At 36.1% G+C, this 16,590-nt stretch overlaps 1 protein-coding gene, 1 non-coding gene and 1 pseudogene across 2 annotated transcripts in view; 1 reads left to right on the plus strand and 2 right to left on the minus strand.

Moving 5' to 3' along the window:
• The window catches only part of LRRC63 (leucine rich repeat containing 63), a 78,760-nt gene that overhangs the window by 39,026 nt on the left and 23,144 nt on the right, over positions 1-16,590 (minus strand). The window contains exons 5-6 of the mRNA XM_049778484.1: positions 6,388-6,486; positions 1,912-2,048 (exon numbers count right to left, since the gene is read on the minus strand). Coding sequence (XP_049634441.1) covers positions 1,912-2,048; positions 6,388-6,486 — 236 coding nt within the window. The remainder of the gene's footprint in view (positions 1-1,911; positions 2,049-6,387; positions 6,487-16,590) is intronic.
• LOC126016301 (ATP synthase-coupling factor 6, mitochondrial-like) lies at positions 2,455-2,883 on the minus strand (annotated as a pseudogene).
• Positions 15,287-15,393, plus strand: LOC126016993 (U6 spliceosomal RNA). The gene has a single exon (XR_007498672.1). It is a non-coding gene; the product is annotated as a U6 spliceosomal RNA (small nuclear RNA).

Here is a 16,590-nt window from a genome sequence, read left to right on the forward strand (position 1 = left end):
TCCCTTTCTTTATTATTATAAAAAAATCTTCCTCACAAAATATTTAGATATTTGATTCTTACTCCCTTTATATTCTATATATGCTATAGAAAACTCTATATTGAACCTGCTGAACTAATTGGAAGAGGTATCTTGTTTTGGGCTAACATTTTGGTTAAAAATAGGGTTTAGATAATCACCAGTCTCTATATGCATGAAAAATCTGCAAGACTGATTTACAAAACATATCTATTTTGGTTCTTTTAAAGGTTATTTTATATTTTGTCATTATCCATAGCTCCTTAATTACAGCTTTCAAAAGCGTTAGGATTTCTTAGATATTGAGTGTTAAAAGTTCTCTTGTCACCTTAATGAAGTGATTTGGAAAACATGTGAAGACCTGATTACCAGGTCTTGGGAAAGCTAATCATCTGATTAGATCATTGAAACTTAAATTTTCACCCCTTTCTCTCTGGAGGAAAGGCAAAGGGTCTGAGGTTGAGTTAAATTGTCAATGATCAGTGAATGCATCAGTCATCTTAAGTAAGGAAGCCTCCTTACAAGATTTATGGAGATTTGGGGAGAATGGAAAGTCTAGAGAGGGTACGGAAGCTCCATATCTTTCCCCAAATCTTGCTCCTTGTATCTCTTCCAGCTTATTTTTCCTGGATGTAAATTTTGTAATATTTACTTCTAGAAAAATATTTTAATCTGATCCAGGTACTTGAAAGGTCTAGTTACAGCCTGAACTTGTCTGAGTGCAGGATGACTTGGAGAGAATGTACCCATAGGAACTATGCTCTCTTTCTGGCTATGCTTCCAGAGTGGCAATCATAGTACCATATTTTCCGGCATATAATACAACTTTTGAAATGAAAAAAAGTCAACCGAAAATCGGGGGTCGTCTTATATGCCGAGTATATTCCAAAAAACATTTCAATATGCCGCTAAACAAAAACTGTCTGGATATTGCCACGAAACGAATTTACCAATTCGATCCTGCACCAATCACTGCAAGGCTGCTCAGACTGCCTCTTTAACTCAGCCAAACCAAGCAGGCTTTTTATGCATGCAAATTAGACAATGTTCTGGACCCGAATCTACACTGTTAAAAAGCCTGCTCGGATTGGCCAGAGTCAGAGAGGAAGTCTATTACAGTATAACCTTTGAACATTTGCTTGTTGTGATTGGCTCACTGTGGTACATACAGTTGCAGCACAGGCACGTTCTGTCTGATACAGCGAATATAGGCCTAAACCTATGTTTTAAATGTAAAATTAGGGATCGTCTTATACGCCAGAAAAATACGGTATATACCTGCTAGTGTCAAGACTAAGTTATTGAACATTCTACTGGTGTCTGAGAATTGTCTGTTGGTGTGCGGAGATCAGTCCGTGTACTCATTGAAGTTGAGTTTGAAAGTAATAAAAACAACCATTTATTTTATATTCAAATATCGCCATTAATATTAGAGTTGAAAGAATTTTTCCACAGGCTAATCTCTCAATTTATAGATTACGAAAGTGAGAGCAAGAGTGAGCTAAGTGATTTGCTCTAGGTCAAGTAGATATTAATCAAGTTAATGTAAAAATGTCTAGATTTTCTAATTCCAAATTCAACATTCTTTCTTTTTATAGCCAAAGAGCTGTAAAGGGATAGTGCAAGATTCTCACCCAAACTTCTTTACATGACTTGTGTTCAATTAACCTAAACTCGGAAAATTATATTTGTAACTATGTGTTAACTAGTTCCTATTAACTGAAATCTAGTTGGCAAGATTATATTCAACACAATTGTACAAAACATTAGAGCAGAATAAGAATTGGTAAATGACTAAAATTGCCTGTTATTTTCCAAAAAACCCAAACTGAATCTTTTCTACAGTAGAAATAATACTTTTGTTTGCTTCTGATCTCAGAATATCAACTTTACCCAGCTGGGAGAGATGTAAGCAAATTAAAGGCCATGTTTAAATTTCTAAGGAACTTAAGTTGTTGGATTGCAGAGGGTATTTCTTTGATAGGATTATTCCTCAGGATCAGCACTTGTAAATTTTTAACACAAAGTACCTAAGAAATAAAAAAGAGAAACAACCATGAGTAGAATAAAGTATGAGATTTTTTTGGTTATGTGTTAGAAGCCCTTTGAATGTAGTGATCAGTGTAGTAAAATCAGTAGATTAACATTAATTGGCTGTATCATGTATATATTCAAATACCTTTAATATCTGTGCAAAATAATTGAGTAGCATTAATTGGTATAATAATGATAGGTATTACAAAGGATTATTTTCAATTCATAAATCATTTTATAAATAGGAAAATCATCCTGTTTAATCAAGCTTGTGACTTCATTGGAGTCACTTTTTTATTTTTTTATTTTTTTTAAATGCCCAAATTATTTATTAGGAATCAGAATTGAAAGAACATTTGACAGTAGTTAGATGTGTTTACTCTGCTGCTACTGATATTATCAGTTATAAAACTCATCTAGGACAAAAGACCAGGTTACTGTACATCATTTCTTCAGGACTGGGGTTTATCGATGACTTTAAATTTGGGTTCTTCAAATGTGTAGTTAGGGAACGTATTCATGTCTGCTTTGCCATACATCTGCTTAAGCTTGAAAAGCTCCCTATCCAACTCTTGCTGATATTCTGGGCCAGTATCAACAGATACTCCAGATGACTGTCACTTAGGTTTGTATTCTCTAATCTTGTCTACAAAGATTTTTTTGGACAGATCCAGTTCCTTAAAGGCCACCACAGTCGCACCAATATTCCTCCTCAAATGGACAGAGACAGCAGAATGGACAAGGGGGAGAAACTGAAGAGCCGCTGGAGGATCATGATGACTGTCTTACTTGCACTCAGTCCCGGGTTGCAAAAGCCACCGCCGCCACCAGTGCTCGGAGGCACTTTTTTAAATATGAGAGAATTGACTTAACATTAATTGATAGATACTTCTTTTTCATATGAATTAAAAAATTGAGTGTCTATTAAATTTATGGTTTTTAATTAATACATTTCTTATTTTTGGTGAATCTTAATATGGTTAATATTAGTATGGTTAATATGCTCTCTAATAATAAATTACACCTTTAACTTTACACAAAGATCTAAAACTGGTATAGTAAGTAGAGCATATTTCCATTTACAATCAGATAATATAAGCTTTTCCTTTCTTTACAACATTGTTTTGACTACTTGGAGTCCCTTGCATTTACATAGAAAATTTAGCATTGATCTGTCCAAAAAAAAAGGCATGCTGTAATTTTCACAGAGACTGCGTAAATAGATAAATTGGTGAGTATAGTCTTTTTTAACAATATTAAGTTATAAAATCATACTATTTTAGGTCACCTGGCTTCTGGTTCTTTCACCAAATGCTGTAAGTGACTTGGGAGAAGTGAGGAACAAGGGGAGGGAAGGATGTGGGAGGTGAGCAGTGGGGAGTAACAGGAGCTGAAATGGCAAATTCAGCCATAAGCACCTACCTGGGATGCTAGTGGCCCTCCAGCCCACTGGCAACCATCAAGTTGCTCTTTGCAGGAAAAAACCTCTACCTAAGTTCCCAGATCCATCAATTACCCTCACAAAGATAAATTTCAGGAAGGAAATGGATAGGGAAGTATCTATTGTAGGATTTATGAGGGGAAAGAGAGAGAAAGAGAGTTGACATGAGAATATGGGCTTCTCCAGAGGGGAGAGAGTTGAGGATACACATTTCAAATTGAGAAGTTGAGATGTGGATGAACTCCAGAGTAGGAATCGAGAGCCCTATGCAAAGTTGATTCTCTATGCAGATAGGAATCTGTTGCTAGGGTGTCGTCAAGGGAAAAACCTTTTAACTTTTAGTGGTCTTTCATATTCTTACCAAAGTTTTTTTTACTGGAATCTCTCTCCTCAGAGGGTCCAACCTTTATTTCTACAACTCAACGGGTTTCCAGTCTTGATAGTTTTGGCCTGATACCAGGTGTAGTTCCTTTAATCCACACTGCCAGCACCCTGACCCCCACCCATTAACCGGCCTTCTTCATTACCATCTAAGCATTTTTCCTTTAGTTTCTTTTAATAATACTTTATACTTTTCAAGTATAAGTTTTACACTTTTGTTAAATCTGGATTAAATGTGGTTTTAGTTTGCTTGATATCTTTGTCCATAGAAAGCTCTTTGTATCTTTCAGTATTAAATATATCTCCTGTAGATAATATATCATTGGAACTTGGTAGTTTCTTTGTTTTATTTGGGAGGGACCGCATCTAGTGGTACTCAGAACTTACTCCTGGCTCTGTGCTCAGGGGTAATTCCTCGCTGTTTTGGGGATCATATTGGGATACCAGGGATCAAATTCCAAGTTGGTCACATGCAAGGGAAACAAGTCCACTTTCTGGACTTGATTGTTTCTTTTTTTAATCCATTTTGATAGTTAACATCTTTTGATGTGATTGCTTGATATGTTAAATTATAGTGTTATAACAGTTGGATTTATATCTACCATTCTTTTTTTTTTTTTTTTTTTTTTTGGTTTTTGGGCCACACTCGGTGGTGCTCAGGAGTTACTCCTGGCTGTCTGCTCAGAAATAGCTCCTGGCAGGCACAGGGGACCATATGGGACACCGGGATTTGAACCAACCACCTTTGGTCCTGGATCGGCTGCTTGCAAGGCAAACGCCGCTATGCTATCTCTCCAGGCCCTATATCTACCATTCTATATTAAATTTTAAATTTACTTTAAATCTCTGCAGAAATCCTTTTATTTCTTCCTCTTTAGCTTTCTATTGCATCTAGTGGACATTTCCTACAATGACATTCTACTTACTTAAAAAAAAAATATATATATATATATATATATATATATATATATATATATATATATTGGTTTTTGGGTCACACCCAGCAGTGCTCATGGGTTACTACTCCTGGGTCAAAGATGCTGGGATTCAAACCACCATCCTTCTGCATCTAAGGCAAACGCCCCACCGCTGTGCTATCTCTCCAGCCCCAAATATTTTCCTAACAATAGTCTTTTAATTAAAAACCTTTGGAGAGATACTTCCCAAAACTATTCAGGGATACAAGGAACCACTCTCAGTAATGCCCAGTCAACTGGATAACAGAGTTTGGCAATGTAGTGCTACTCAAATCCAGAAATTAAGTCAATATAAGAATAAACAATTCACTGAGTGTTTTAACTATTATTTTAGTAGTGATGGATATTGAATTCTGGAAAAAGACCACTACTATGATTTTTTAAAAAATGTGATGTATGTATGTATGTATGTATGTATTCAACAGAACACTACTTTCAAATTAAAAGCATGAAGTTGTGGGATCCATGGATATGATTTAAATGGTAAAGTACATGTCTAGCTCTGTGTATGTTGAATTTGATCTCTGGTACTGTATGGTCCTTTAAATTCTATAAGGAGTATCCCTGGGTTGGCCTCTAGGCACTGCCTAAGCATAATAAGCACTGCTAAGAGAGGCCACTACTAAAATAAAGATTAAATTCTGCCATATGAGAAAAGATGAATGAGACTTGTCATTATATTAAGTAAAATAAGTGATAGACAATTAATAAACAGTTTTACTCCTATGGGGATTATCAACAGTGAAAACTAACAAGCAGGGTAAAAGGGAAAAGACATTTTGTAAAATGTAAAAGGACTAGACATTTTGTAATGGAGACGTTAAATCCAATATATACATATGACTATATGTACATGCATACATATACATAAACTTTAATTTATAGAACTAATATAAACTAATGATTAACCAACTAAAAGGGAAAAGTAATAAAGTGAAATAAAAATCAGTTCATTAGTATTCATATTCTGGAAGCCACAAAATCTAATAGCTCATAGTGCAATGACTATAAATATTAGAAACATAAACTTTCTTAATCACTCATTTATTTTAAATACATTTAATTATTTCCTCCCATATGAATTATCATAGCAAATTATTTTATATATACTGTATAATTAATAGGACATATTTGAAAGTATATAGAATATTTGTTGAGAATTTAATTAGCACTAAAAAGATGAACTACGTGTTTGGTACGTCACAATATAGGTATTTTGGGATGTTTCAAAATATGTTAAATTTATAGAAATGCGGGGCCAGAGAAATAGCACAGCAGTGTTTGCCTTGCAAGCAGCCGATCCAGGACCTAACATGGTTGGTTCGAATCCCGGTGTCCCATATGGTCCCCTGTGCCTGCCAGGAGCTATTTCTGAGCAGATAGCCAGGAGTAACCCCTGAGCACTGGCGGGTGTGGCCCAAAAACCAAAAAAAAAAAAATTATAGAAATGCTAGGGTACCATAAATGCCTATTTTTTAAATTATTATTCATAACCAGAACTTATCACAATATACACAATTATAAAAATGAACTCACTTCTGTGGGAAAGTTGGAGAGATCATTATATGATAAGTTAATATATATCAATTGGTGAGCCAAAGGTGTTAAGTCTGGACAATTTATAATAAAAAAACCCTAAAAGAAAACAAGAAATATAAGATTAATTGTTATTAATGCACAAACTATTTTATACAGGAGGGGGGGAAAAGCAGATAATCTATCTCAAAATTTGAACAAATAAGGTCTATGTATTTTACCTTTCAATAAATGAAAGGTAATTAATTTCATTTTTTGGCCAAGATAATAATTCCCTAAATACATACAAGATGAAAACAAAATAGAAACATGACTATATATGTAGAATAATATTATATGTGTATTATTTCAATTACCAATAGTAATAACAAATCTTTCACAGTAATATTTAAGGTACATAGTGACAATGGATCAGGGCCATTCCCACCACGAGGAATCCCCTTTTCCCAGAATGTGTCCCATATCTCCCTCCTTTGCCCCTCAAAGTGTTAGTGTAACTGTTCCCCTCTGTGTATAGCTTGTTGTAGATAGGGTATCAATTTTGTTGTTGTTGACTTTAGGTTTGGTATTTAAGTCTGATCATTTTTTATTTCCATTCAGTGTTTATATGGCTGTTTGGTCCTGGTACCATTCATTTTTATTTCCCCCCTCAATTCATGAGGCAGAACAAGATGATTCAAGTTGTGTGGTTTCTACTGGAAGAAGACAAAAAAACCATAACAAAAACAAACAAACAAACAAACAACATAAAAAACAATAACAACAAGTAACTACCAAAAAAAGAAAAAAGCACCCACCAACAAAAAAACAATCACCAAATAATAACCTCAAGAGTGAAAAAGAAAGAAAAAAAAAGAAAAAAGATAAAAAAAAAAAGAAAAAAGAACAAAGGAAGGAATGCTGGTGTGACAAGGTTTTGTGCTTCCTTTTCTTTTCTTTTCTTTTCTTTTTTTTTTTTTTTTTTTTTGCATTGGCATGGTAAATATTGGGAAAACGAAAAAGGGAATTCCCTTGGCCTAAGAGATCAGGGTTTCTCTGCCCTTGAAGCACACTACCATGGTAACAACTACTGGCTCCTGACGTGCTCATTACCACACCCCAACGTCTTTTTATGGTGCCAGGAAACTTTCTACTCAGTTGTGGATGATAAAATCAGACCTCTGTAATTAGAGATCTTGGCATTTGCAAGAAGTTAATCAAAAATGATATTAGTTTTCTTAAATGTTTGCTAGAACTACCTGTGAAGTTCTGTGTATCTGGAACTTTCTTTGAACACTTAAACTTTTTCTATGATTTTCAATAGCATTTCAATACCATTATAAAGCTCTATTTCTTGTCTGTTTCTGCAGATTTTATCTTAAAGATATCTTAGTGTTTCTTTTATTTAAAAAGTTGTCCTTAGTATATTATTTTATATTTTAATGTATGTTGAAATAAATTTTTCTTTTCATTTTACTCTTTCTAGTTTCTGAATGATCCCTGGAAATTCTCGAGAAATAATCTTGGATCAGAGCTTGGGGATTTTCCTGACAGTACTAAAAGAACATATGATGTCTGGGATTGAACCTAGGTCTCCCACATTCAAAGCATATATTCTGCTCATTGTCTAGCTCTCATCCTTCCTTTAGCTCATTGATCATCATTGTGCTGTGGGTGTGTGATACCATGGCTTGTAGTACTGAGTCTCATATCTGTAGGATAAGTACCTTACCACTAAAGTCCAGCCAAACATGATTTAACTTTGATTCATCTTTTCCTACATACTTGGGACTTAGTTTTCCCCCCCACGTGTTTTTATATGATGAAAGCTTAGAACAGTTATTTTAATGTCTTTTTTTCCCTACATGCATTTAAATCTTTAAATTTTCCTTTAAAGTCTTCTTTTTTTTTATTTAACCAACTTTATTACATACATAATTGTATTTGGGTTTCAGTCATGTAGAGAACACCACCCATCACCAGTGCAACATTCCCATCACCAATGTCCCAAATCTCCCTCTTCCCCACCCAACCCCCGCCTGTACTCTAGACATGCTTTCTATTTCCCTCGTAGATTCTCATTATTAGGATAGTTCAAAACGTAGTTATTTCTCTAATTAAACTCACCCCTGTTTGCGGTGAGCTTCATGAGGTGAACTGTAACTTCCAGCTCTTTTCTCTTTTGTGTCTGAAAATTATTATTGCAAGAATGTCTTTCATTTTTCTTAAAACCCATAGATGAGTGAGACCATTCTGCTTCTCTCTCTCTCTCTCTCTCTCTCTCTCTCTCTCTGACTTATTTCATTCAGCATAATAGATTCCATGTACATCCATATATAGGAAAATTTCATGACTTCATCTCTCCTGACAGCTGCATAATATTCCATTGTGTATATGTACCACCGTTTCTTTGGCCATTCATCTGTTGAAGGGTATCTTGGCTGTTTCCAGAGTCTTGCTATGGTAAATAGTGCTGCAATGAATATAGGTGTAAGGAAGGGATTTTTGTATTGTATTTTTGTGTTCCTAGGATATATTCCTATGAGTGGTATAGCTGGGTCGTATGGGAGCTCGATTTCCAGTTTTTGGAGGAATCTGCATATTGCTTTCCATAAAGGTTGAACTAGACGGCATTGCCACCAGCAGTGGATAAGAGTTCCTTTCTCTCCACATCCCTGCCAACACCACTCGTTCACATTCTTTGTGATGTGTGCCAATCTCTGGGGTGAGAGGTGGTACCTCATAGTTGTTTTGATTTACATCTCCCTGATGATTAGTGATGTGGAACATTTTTTCATGTGTCTTCCGGCCATATGTATTTCTTCTTTATCAAAGTGTCTGTTCATTTCTTCTCCCCATTTTTTGATGGGATTAGATGTTTTTTTCCTTATAAATTTCTGTCAGTGCCTTGTATATTTTGGAGATTAGCCCCTTGCCTGATGGGTATTGGGTGAATACTTTCTCCCACTCAGTGGGGGGCTCTTGTATCCTGGGCACTATTTCTTTTGAGGTGCAGAAGCTTCTCAGTTTAATATATTCCTATCTGTTAATTTCTGCTTTCACTTGCTTGGAGAGTGCAGTTTCCTCCTTGAAGATGCCTTTAATCTCAATATCCTGGAGTGTTTTACCTACATGTTGTTCTATATATCTTATGGTTTTGGGTCTGATATCGAGGTCTTTCATCCATTTGGATTTAACCTTCATACATGATGTTAGCTGGGGGTCTAAGTTCAATTTTTGCAAGTGGCTAGCCAGTTGTGCCAACACCACTTGTTGAAGAGGCTTTCTTTGCTCCATTTAGGATTTCTTGCTCCTTTATCAAAAATTAGGTGATTGTAAGACTGGGAAACATTCTCTGAGTATTCAAGCCTATTCCACTGATCTGAGGGCCTGTCTTTATTCCAATACCATGCTGTTTTGATAACTATTGCTTTGTAGTACAGTTTAAAGTTGAGGAAAGTAATTCCTCCCATATTCTTTTTCCCAATAATTGCTTTAGCTATTCTAGGGTGTTTATTGTGCCAAACGAATTTCAAAAGTGCCTGATCCACTTCTTTGAGGAATGTCATGGGTATCTTTATAGCGATCGCATTAAATCTGTACAATGCTTTGGGGAGTATTGCCATTTTAATGAGGTTAATCCTGCCAAGCCATGAGCAGGGTATGCGTTTCCATTTCCGTGTGTCCTCTCTTATTTCTTGGAGCAGAGTTTTATAGTTTTCTTTGTATAGGTCCTTCACATTTTTAGGCAAGTTGATATGATCATGTGATTTTTATTTTTCTTGTTGATGTTGTGTATTATGTTGATAGATTTATGGATGTTAAACCAGCCTTGCATTCCTGGGATGAAACCTACTTGATCATAGTGGATGACCTTCTTAATGAGGCATTGAATCCTATTTGCCAGGATTTTGTTGAGGATCTTTGCATCTGTATTCATCAGCGATAGTGGTCTGTAATTTTCTTTTTTCGTAGCATCTCTGTCTGGTTTAGGTATCAAGGTGATGTTGGCTCATAAAAGCTATTTGGAAGTGTTCCTGTTTTTTCAATTTCATGGAAGAGTCTTGTCAGGATTGGTAGTAGTTCCTCTTGAAAGGTTTGAAAGAATTCATTAGTAAATCCATCTGGGCCTGGGCTTTTGTTTTTGGGCAGACATTTGATTACTGTCTTAATTTCCTCAATAGTGATGGGTGTGTTTAGATATGCTACATCCTCTTTATTCAACCGTGGAAGATTATAAGAGTCCAAGAATTTATCCATTTCTTCCAGGCTTTCATTTTTAGTGGCATAGAGTTTCTCAAAGTAGTTTCTGATTACCTTTGAATCTCTAGCATATCAGTAGTGATCTTTACTTTTTCATTCCTAATACGATTTATCAAGTTTCTCTCTCTTTCTTTCTTTGTTAGTTTTGCCAGTGGCCTATCAATCTTGTTTATTTTTTCAAAGAACCAACTTCTGCTTTTGTTGATCTTTTGGATTGTTTGTCAGGTTTCCATTTTATTGATTTCTGCTCTCAGCTTTATTTCCTTCTGCCTCCCTATTTTTGGGTCCTTTTGTTGAGCACTTTCTAAATCTATGAGCTGCGTCATTAAGCATTAAGCATTATGGTATGCCCCTTCTTCTTTTCTGATGTGTACTTGCAAAGCTATAAATATTCCTCTCAGTACTGCTTTTGATGTGTTCCATAGGTTCTGATAGTTTGTGTCTCCATTGTCATTTATTTTCAGGAAGATTTTGATTTCCTCTTTGATTTCATCTCGGACCCACTGGTTATTCAGGATTAGGCTGTTTAATTTCCAGGTATTAAAGTTTTTCTTCTGTCTCCCTTTGTAGTTCACATATAATTTCAGAGCCTTGAGGTCAGCAAAGGTAGCCTGCAAAATTTCTATCCTCTTGATATCATGGAGGTATGTTTTATGTGCTAGCATGTAGTCTATCCTGGAGAATGTCCCATGTACATTAGAGTAGAATGTGTATCCGGGCTTCTGGAGGTGGAGTGTCTTGTATATATCTACTAGGCCTCTTTCCCATTTCTCTCCTCAGGTCTAGTATATTCTTGTTGGGTTTCAGTCTGGTTGACCTGTCAAGTGTTGACAATGCCGTGTTGAGGTCCCCCACAATTATTGTGTTGTTATTGATATTATTTTTCAGATTTGTCAACAATTTTATTAAATATTTTGCTGGCCCCTCATTCGGTGCATATATGTTTAGGAGAGTGATTTCTACCTGCTGTACGTATCCCTTGATTAATATAAAATGTCCATCTTTGTTTCTTACAACTTTCCTAAGTGTAAAGTTTGCATCATCTGATATTAGTATGGCCACTCTAGCTTTTTATGGGTGTTGTTTGCTTGGATGATTTTTCTCCAGCCTTTTATTTTGAGTCTATGTTTATTCTGACTATTCAGGTGCGTTTTTTGTAGGCAGCAGAAGGTTGGATTGAGTTTTTTGATCCATTTCGCCACTCTGTGTCTCTTAACTGGTGCATTTAGTCCATTGACATTGTGAGAAAGAATTGTCCTGGGAGTTAGTGCCATCTTTATATCGAAGTTTGGTGTGTTTGTTGGTCAGTCTTGTCTTAAAGTAGGTCGTTCAGTTTTTCTTTTAAGTATGGCTTAGAGTCTGTAAAGTTTCTGAGCTGTTGTTTGTCTGTGAAACCATGTACTGTTCCTTCAAACCTGAAAGTGAGTTTTACTGGGTGCAGTATTCTAGGCGAGGCTTTTATTTCATTGAGTTTTGTCACTATGTCCCACCACTGCCTTCTGGCCTTGAGTGTTTCTGGTGATAGGTTTGCAGTAAATCTCAAGCATGTTCCCTTGAATGTAATTTCTCTTTTTGATATTGCTGCTTTCAGAATTCTGTCTCTATCTGTGGGATTCATCATTGTGACTAGGATATGTCTCGGGGTATTTTTTCTGGGGTCTCTTTTAGTTGGTATTCTTTGGGCTTGCAGGATTTGATCACATGTAGTCTTTAGCTCTGGTAGTTTCTCTTTAATAATGTTCTTGACTGTTGATTCTTCCTGGAGATTTTCTTCCTGAGTCTCTGGGACTCCAATGATTCTTAAATTGTTTCTGTTGAGCTTATCATAGACTTCTATTTTCATCTGTTCCCATTCTTTGACTAATTTTTCCATTGTTTGATCATTTGCTTTGAGGCTTTTTTCCACTTTCTTCTGCTGTATGGAATTGTTATTCATCTCATCTTCCAGTGTACTAATTCTATCCTCAGCTGCTGTTAACCTGTGGGAAAGCTCAACCATGTTTTTCTTCAATTCATCTACTGAGTTTTTCAGACCTGTTATTTGACCTGAAATTTTAGTTTGGAGTTTTTTTGATTTCTATCTTCATATTCTCTTGATTCTTTTTTTTTTTTTTTTTTTTTTTTTTTGGTTTTTGGGTCACACCCGGCGGTGCTCAGGGGTTACTCCTGGGTGTCTGCTCAGAAATAGCTCCTGGCAGGCATGGGGGACCATATGGGACACCGGGATTCGAACCAACCACCTTTAGTCCTGGATGGCCTGCTTGCAAGGCAAATGCCGCTGTGCTATCTCTCCGCACCCTTCTCTTGATTCTTATTAGTGTTCTCTTCTATACTTTCTTTGAGTTCTTTAAACATCTTCCATATTGCAATCCTAAACTCCTTATCTGAGAGACTGACTAGTTGGTTGGTCATGTTCAAGTTGCCATCGTCATTCTCTATGCCTGGTGCTGGCCTGCGTTGTTTCTCCATTGTCACACTTGTATTGTGGGTTTTTCTATGTGTTGTGGTTGTATTCATTGGCTAAATGATGTGCACGGCTGGAAGGGAAGCAGAGCAGCCGTGCTCCTCTGGCTCCTCCCTTTCTGTGTGAGTCAACTCACCTCCACGGAAGGCTCCAGGGAAGGTGGGCTGTCCGCAGATGAGCCACACACAGGATGAAATCAGGCCGAAAATGCAGCACAGCACAGAAGAGAGGCAGATAGGGTGCTGGTATCTGAGATCCCCTTTAAAGTCTTCTTTAGTTGTCTTTACACATTCTCAGTTGTTGTATCTTTATTCATTTTTGAATTATTTTTAATTTCTTTTGTATCCCCCCTTTTTTTTACTTTCATTATAAGTAGTGTATTGCTTAATTCCAAATAATTGACTTCTTTTCTATGTATTTTGTTTTTAATTTTTATTTTAATTATGCTATGGTCAGAGTGCAAAGTCTACAATATTTAAATGTTTTGAAATTTACTGAGACATGTTCTCTATTTTGGAAATGTTTCATATTCAACATAGATTCCTTCTTGAGACTGTCCCACATAAAACTAAAAATAATACAAGGTATGCAGTTTTTAGGTAATATTTCATAAATGTTATGTGAGCCAGGTTGACATTTTTAATTTCTAATTTTAATTGTGGGTTACTGTTTCATTTTAGTTCTGTCAATTTTTGCTTTATGAATTTTAACATGCTAATCATATCTATTCACATCAAGATTGTCATATCTTCTTGATGAACTAACTCCTTGGTCATTAACTATACCTCACTATATTATGGTACTACTTTGTCTTTAGTGTTATATTCTACTTAGTGTGATAACATAACATTATAATAAATAATAAGCTTTAGATTGCATAGTTTTCATTTTTATAATAATTTTATTTCTAATAATAGTGTCTTTATAAATAGTGTATGTTTTTTGAACCAAAACTATGGCTCAAAGGACTTGAAACTATGGAAACTATATTTGAAACCAAAACTATGGCTCAAAGGACTCCTATGCACCTAGCCAGGTATAGATCAAAAATACCAATGAGGATAGTCCAGAAGTTGAATAAATACATTGATAAATTGTGGGGGTTTTTTTTGTTTGTTTTGTTTTGTTTTTGTTTTTCAGGCCATACCCATTTGATGCTCAGGGGTTACTCCTAGCTAAGCGCTTAGAAATTGCCCCTGGCTTGGGGGGACCATATGGGACGCTGGGGGATCGAACAGAGGTCCTTCATTGGTTATTGCTTGCAAGGCAGACACCTTACCTCTAGCGCCACCTCGCCAGCCCAATAAACTGTGTTTCTTATAAATAGTACTTAAGTAGACTATGTTTTACTTTGCAGCCTGGCCATCTGCATTTTACTAGCTTGTTTTGTTAATTGTACTTAGTATTATTATTCTATTTAGATTTATGTATGTCACTTTTGTACTTATTTTTGTTGTATCAGTTCTTTGATCCCCTAATTTTCCTGCTTTCTTTATTGTCAAGAGTATATATTAAGTTTCCATTTATTTATTTATTTTTCTTTTTGTGTTTTGGGGGCCATATCTGGCAGTACACAATGCTGATTTTTATCTAAACACTCAGAGATCATTTCTGGTAGGGCTTCTGAGACCATATGGGGTGCCAAATAAGCATTTTTCCCTTTGAACTATCACTCTGGTCACATTTAATTTTTTTAATGATTTTTTAAAGCACCTTATTGGTTCTCAAGTGTTTGATTTTTTTTTTTTAGGTTTTGTTTGTTTCTTTGTGCCACACCCAGCAGCACATAAGACATCACTTCTGGCAGGCTCAGGGGACCATATGCGGTGCTGGGAATTGGACCCGGTCAGATGTATGCAAAGCATAAATATCACAATGTGCACCTTGAATTATTATAGCCAAATTTCAAAAAATATTCTATAGTTAATGACTACAGTAATTATCTTATAATAGAAATATCCATTAAAATATTCTTAAACTGGGGCCGGAGAGATAGCATGAAGGTGAAGGTAAGGCGTTTGCCTTGCAAACAGAAGGTCAGTGGTTCGAATCCCAGCACCCCATATGGTCCCCCAAGCCTGCCAGGAGCGATTTCTGAGCATCGAGTCAGGAGTGACCCCTGAGTACTGCCGAGTGTGACCCAAAAACCAAAAATAAAACAAAACAATAAAAACTTAAACTGAAAAAAAAAAAGTGCTCGCTTCGGCAGCACATATACTAACATTGAAATGATACAGAGAAGATTAGCATGACCCCTGCACAAGGATGACATGCAAATTCGTGAAGCGTTCTATATTAAAAAAAATATTAAACTGGGCCAGAGAGATAGCATGGAGGTAAGGCGTTCGCCTTGCATGCAGGTCGGTGATTCGAATCCCAGCATCCCATATGGTCCCCTGAACCTGCCAGGATTGATTTCTTAGTGTAGAGACATGAGTAACCCCTGAGTGCTGCCAGATGTGACCCCAAAACCAATATATATATATATATATATATATATATATATATATATATATATATATATATTCTTTTTTTTTTTTTTTTATTAATTATTTTTTTTATTATTTTAATTATGACAACAAAGATGCAAAGAAAGAGGACAGGGTAAAGTTACAGTGGAAGCCCAATCACCCATAAACAGGATTCTCAGTAGTTCCATCGATGATATCCCAGCCTTGAACTTTCAGTCAAAGAACATTAAGAAAAACAAAACTGAACCCATGTACAATACAATTACTTTGTCCCTCAAATCCCCAGTTGTAGTACATATTGTTTCTTAGCAGCACACCATATAATCTAAAGATATTAGACTTATGTAACTCTTTAAACATTGAGGGCAAAGTACATTTATCTAGTTCCATGCACATGCTTACTAGTTTAAGTTAACCTCAAAAGTTTTAATGGGTTGTTTTTCTTAAGGATTGGAGTCAAGAGAACATAGTAAAAAACGATATTAAAGTGGCATTTGTTTGCATAGGCCCACCAAAACATAAGGGACATGGAAAGACAAATTATGGTCTAAATACATGGAGACCCTACCCCTGAAGTTTCCTGGCACAGGACTGGCTCTAGGCTCCAGGCAAACTAGTTTGTCCAATTCAAGTCATAGTCTGTAGTGGCAATACACCTCCATTCCTCACATAGTCTCTGTTGTTGGTATCATTCTTCTGTATTAAAGATCCTGGAGTCTGCATATCCCATATTGCAGTCAGGATGGTGCAGAGCATCCTCTCGTTTCACCTCACACTTAAGGGGCAATAGAGAGAACCATGTCCTGTAGAGCAGGTCATCGTTGTTGTCATGTCTTCTCGCAGGTCATTGTTGTTGTCACGTCTTCTCAGTGTAAACGGAAGTGTCTTATTAGGAGGTCGATGTCACACCCTTGGTAGTGTCTTTCCTGGTAGAGGACTGCTTCCAACTGTTGCTATAAAAGACCTTGGATGTTTCGTAGATAGCTTGCCTGGTTCCAGCGTGAATGGAGAATGCCCATTCAACTG

This window comes from Suncus etruscus, chromosome 8 (assembly GCF_024139225.1).
Source record: "Suncus etruscus isolate mSunEtr1 chromosome 8, mSunEtr1.pri.cur, whole genome shotgun sequence".
Lineage (NCBI taxonomy): Eukaryota > Metazoa > Chordata > Mammalia > Eulipotyphla > Soricidae > Suncus > Suncus etruscus.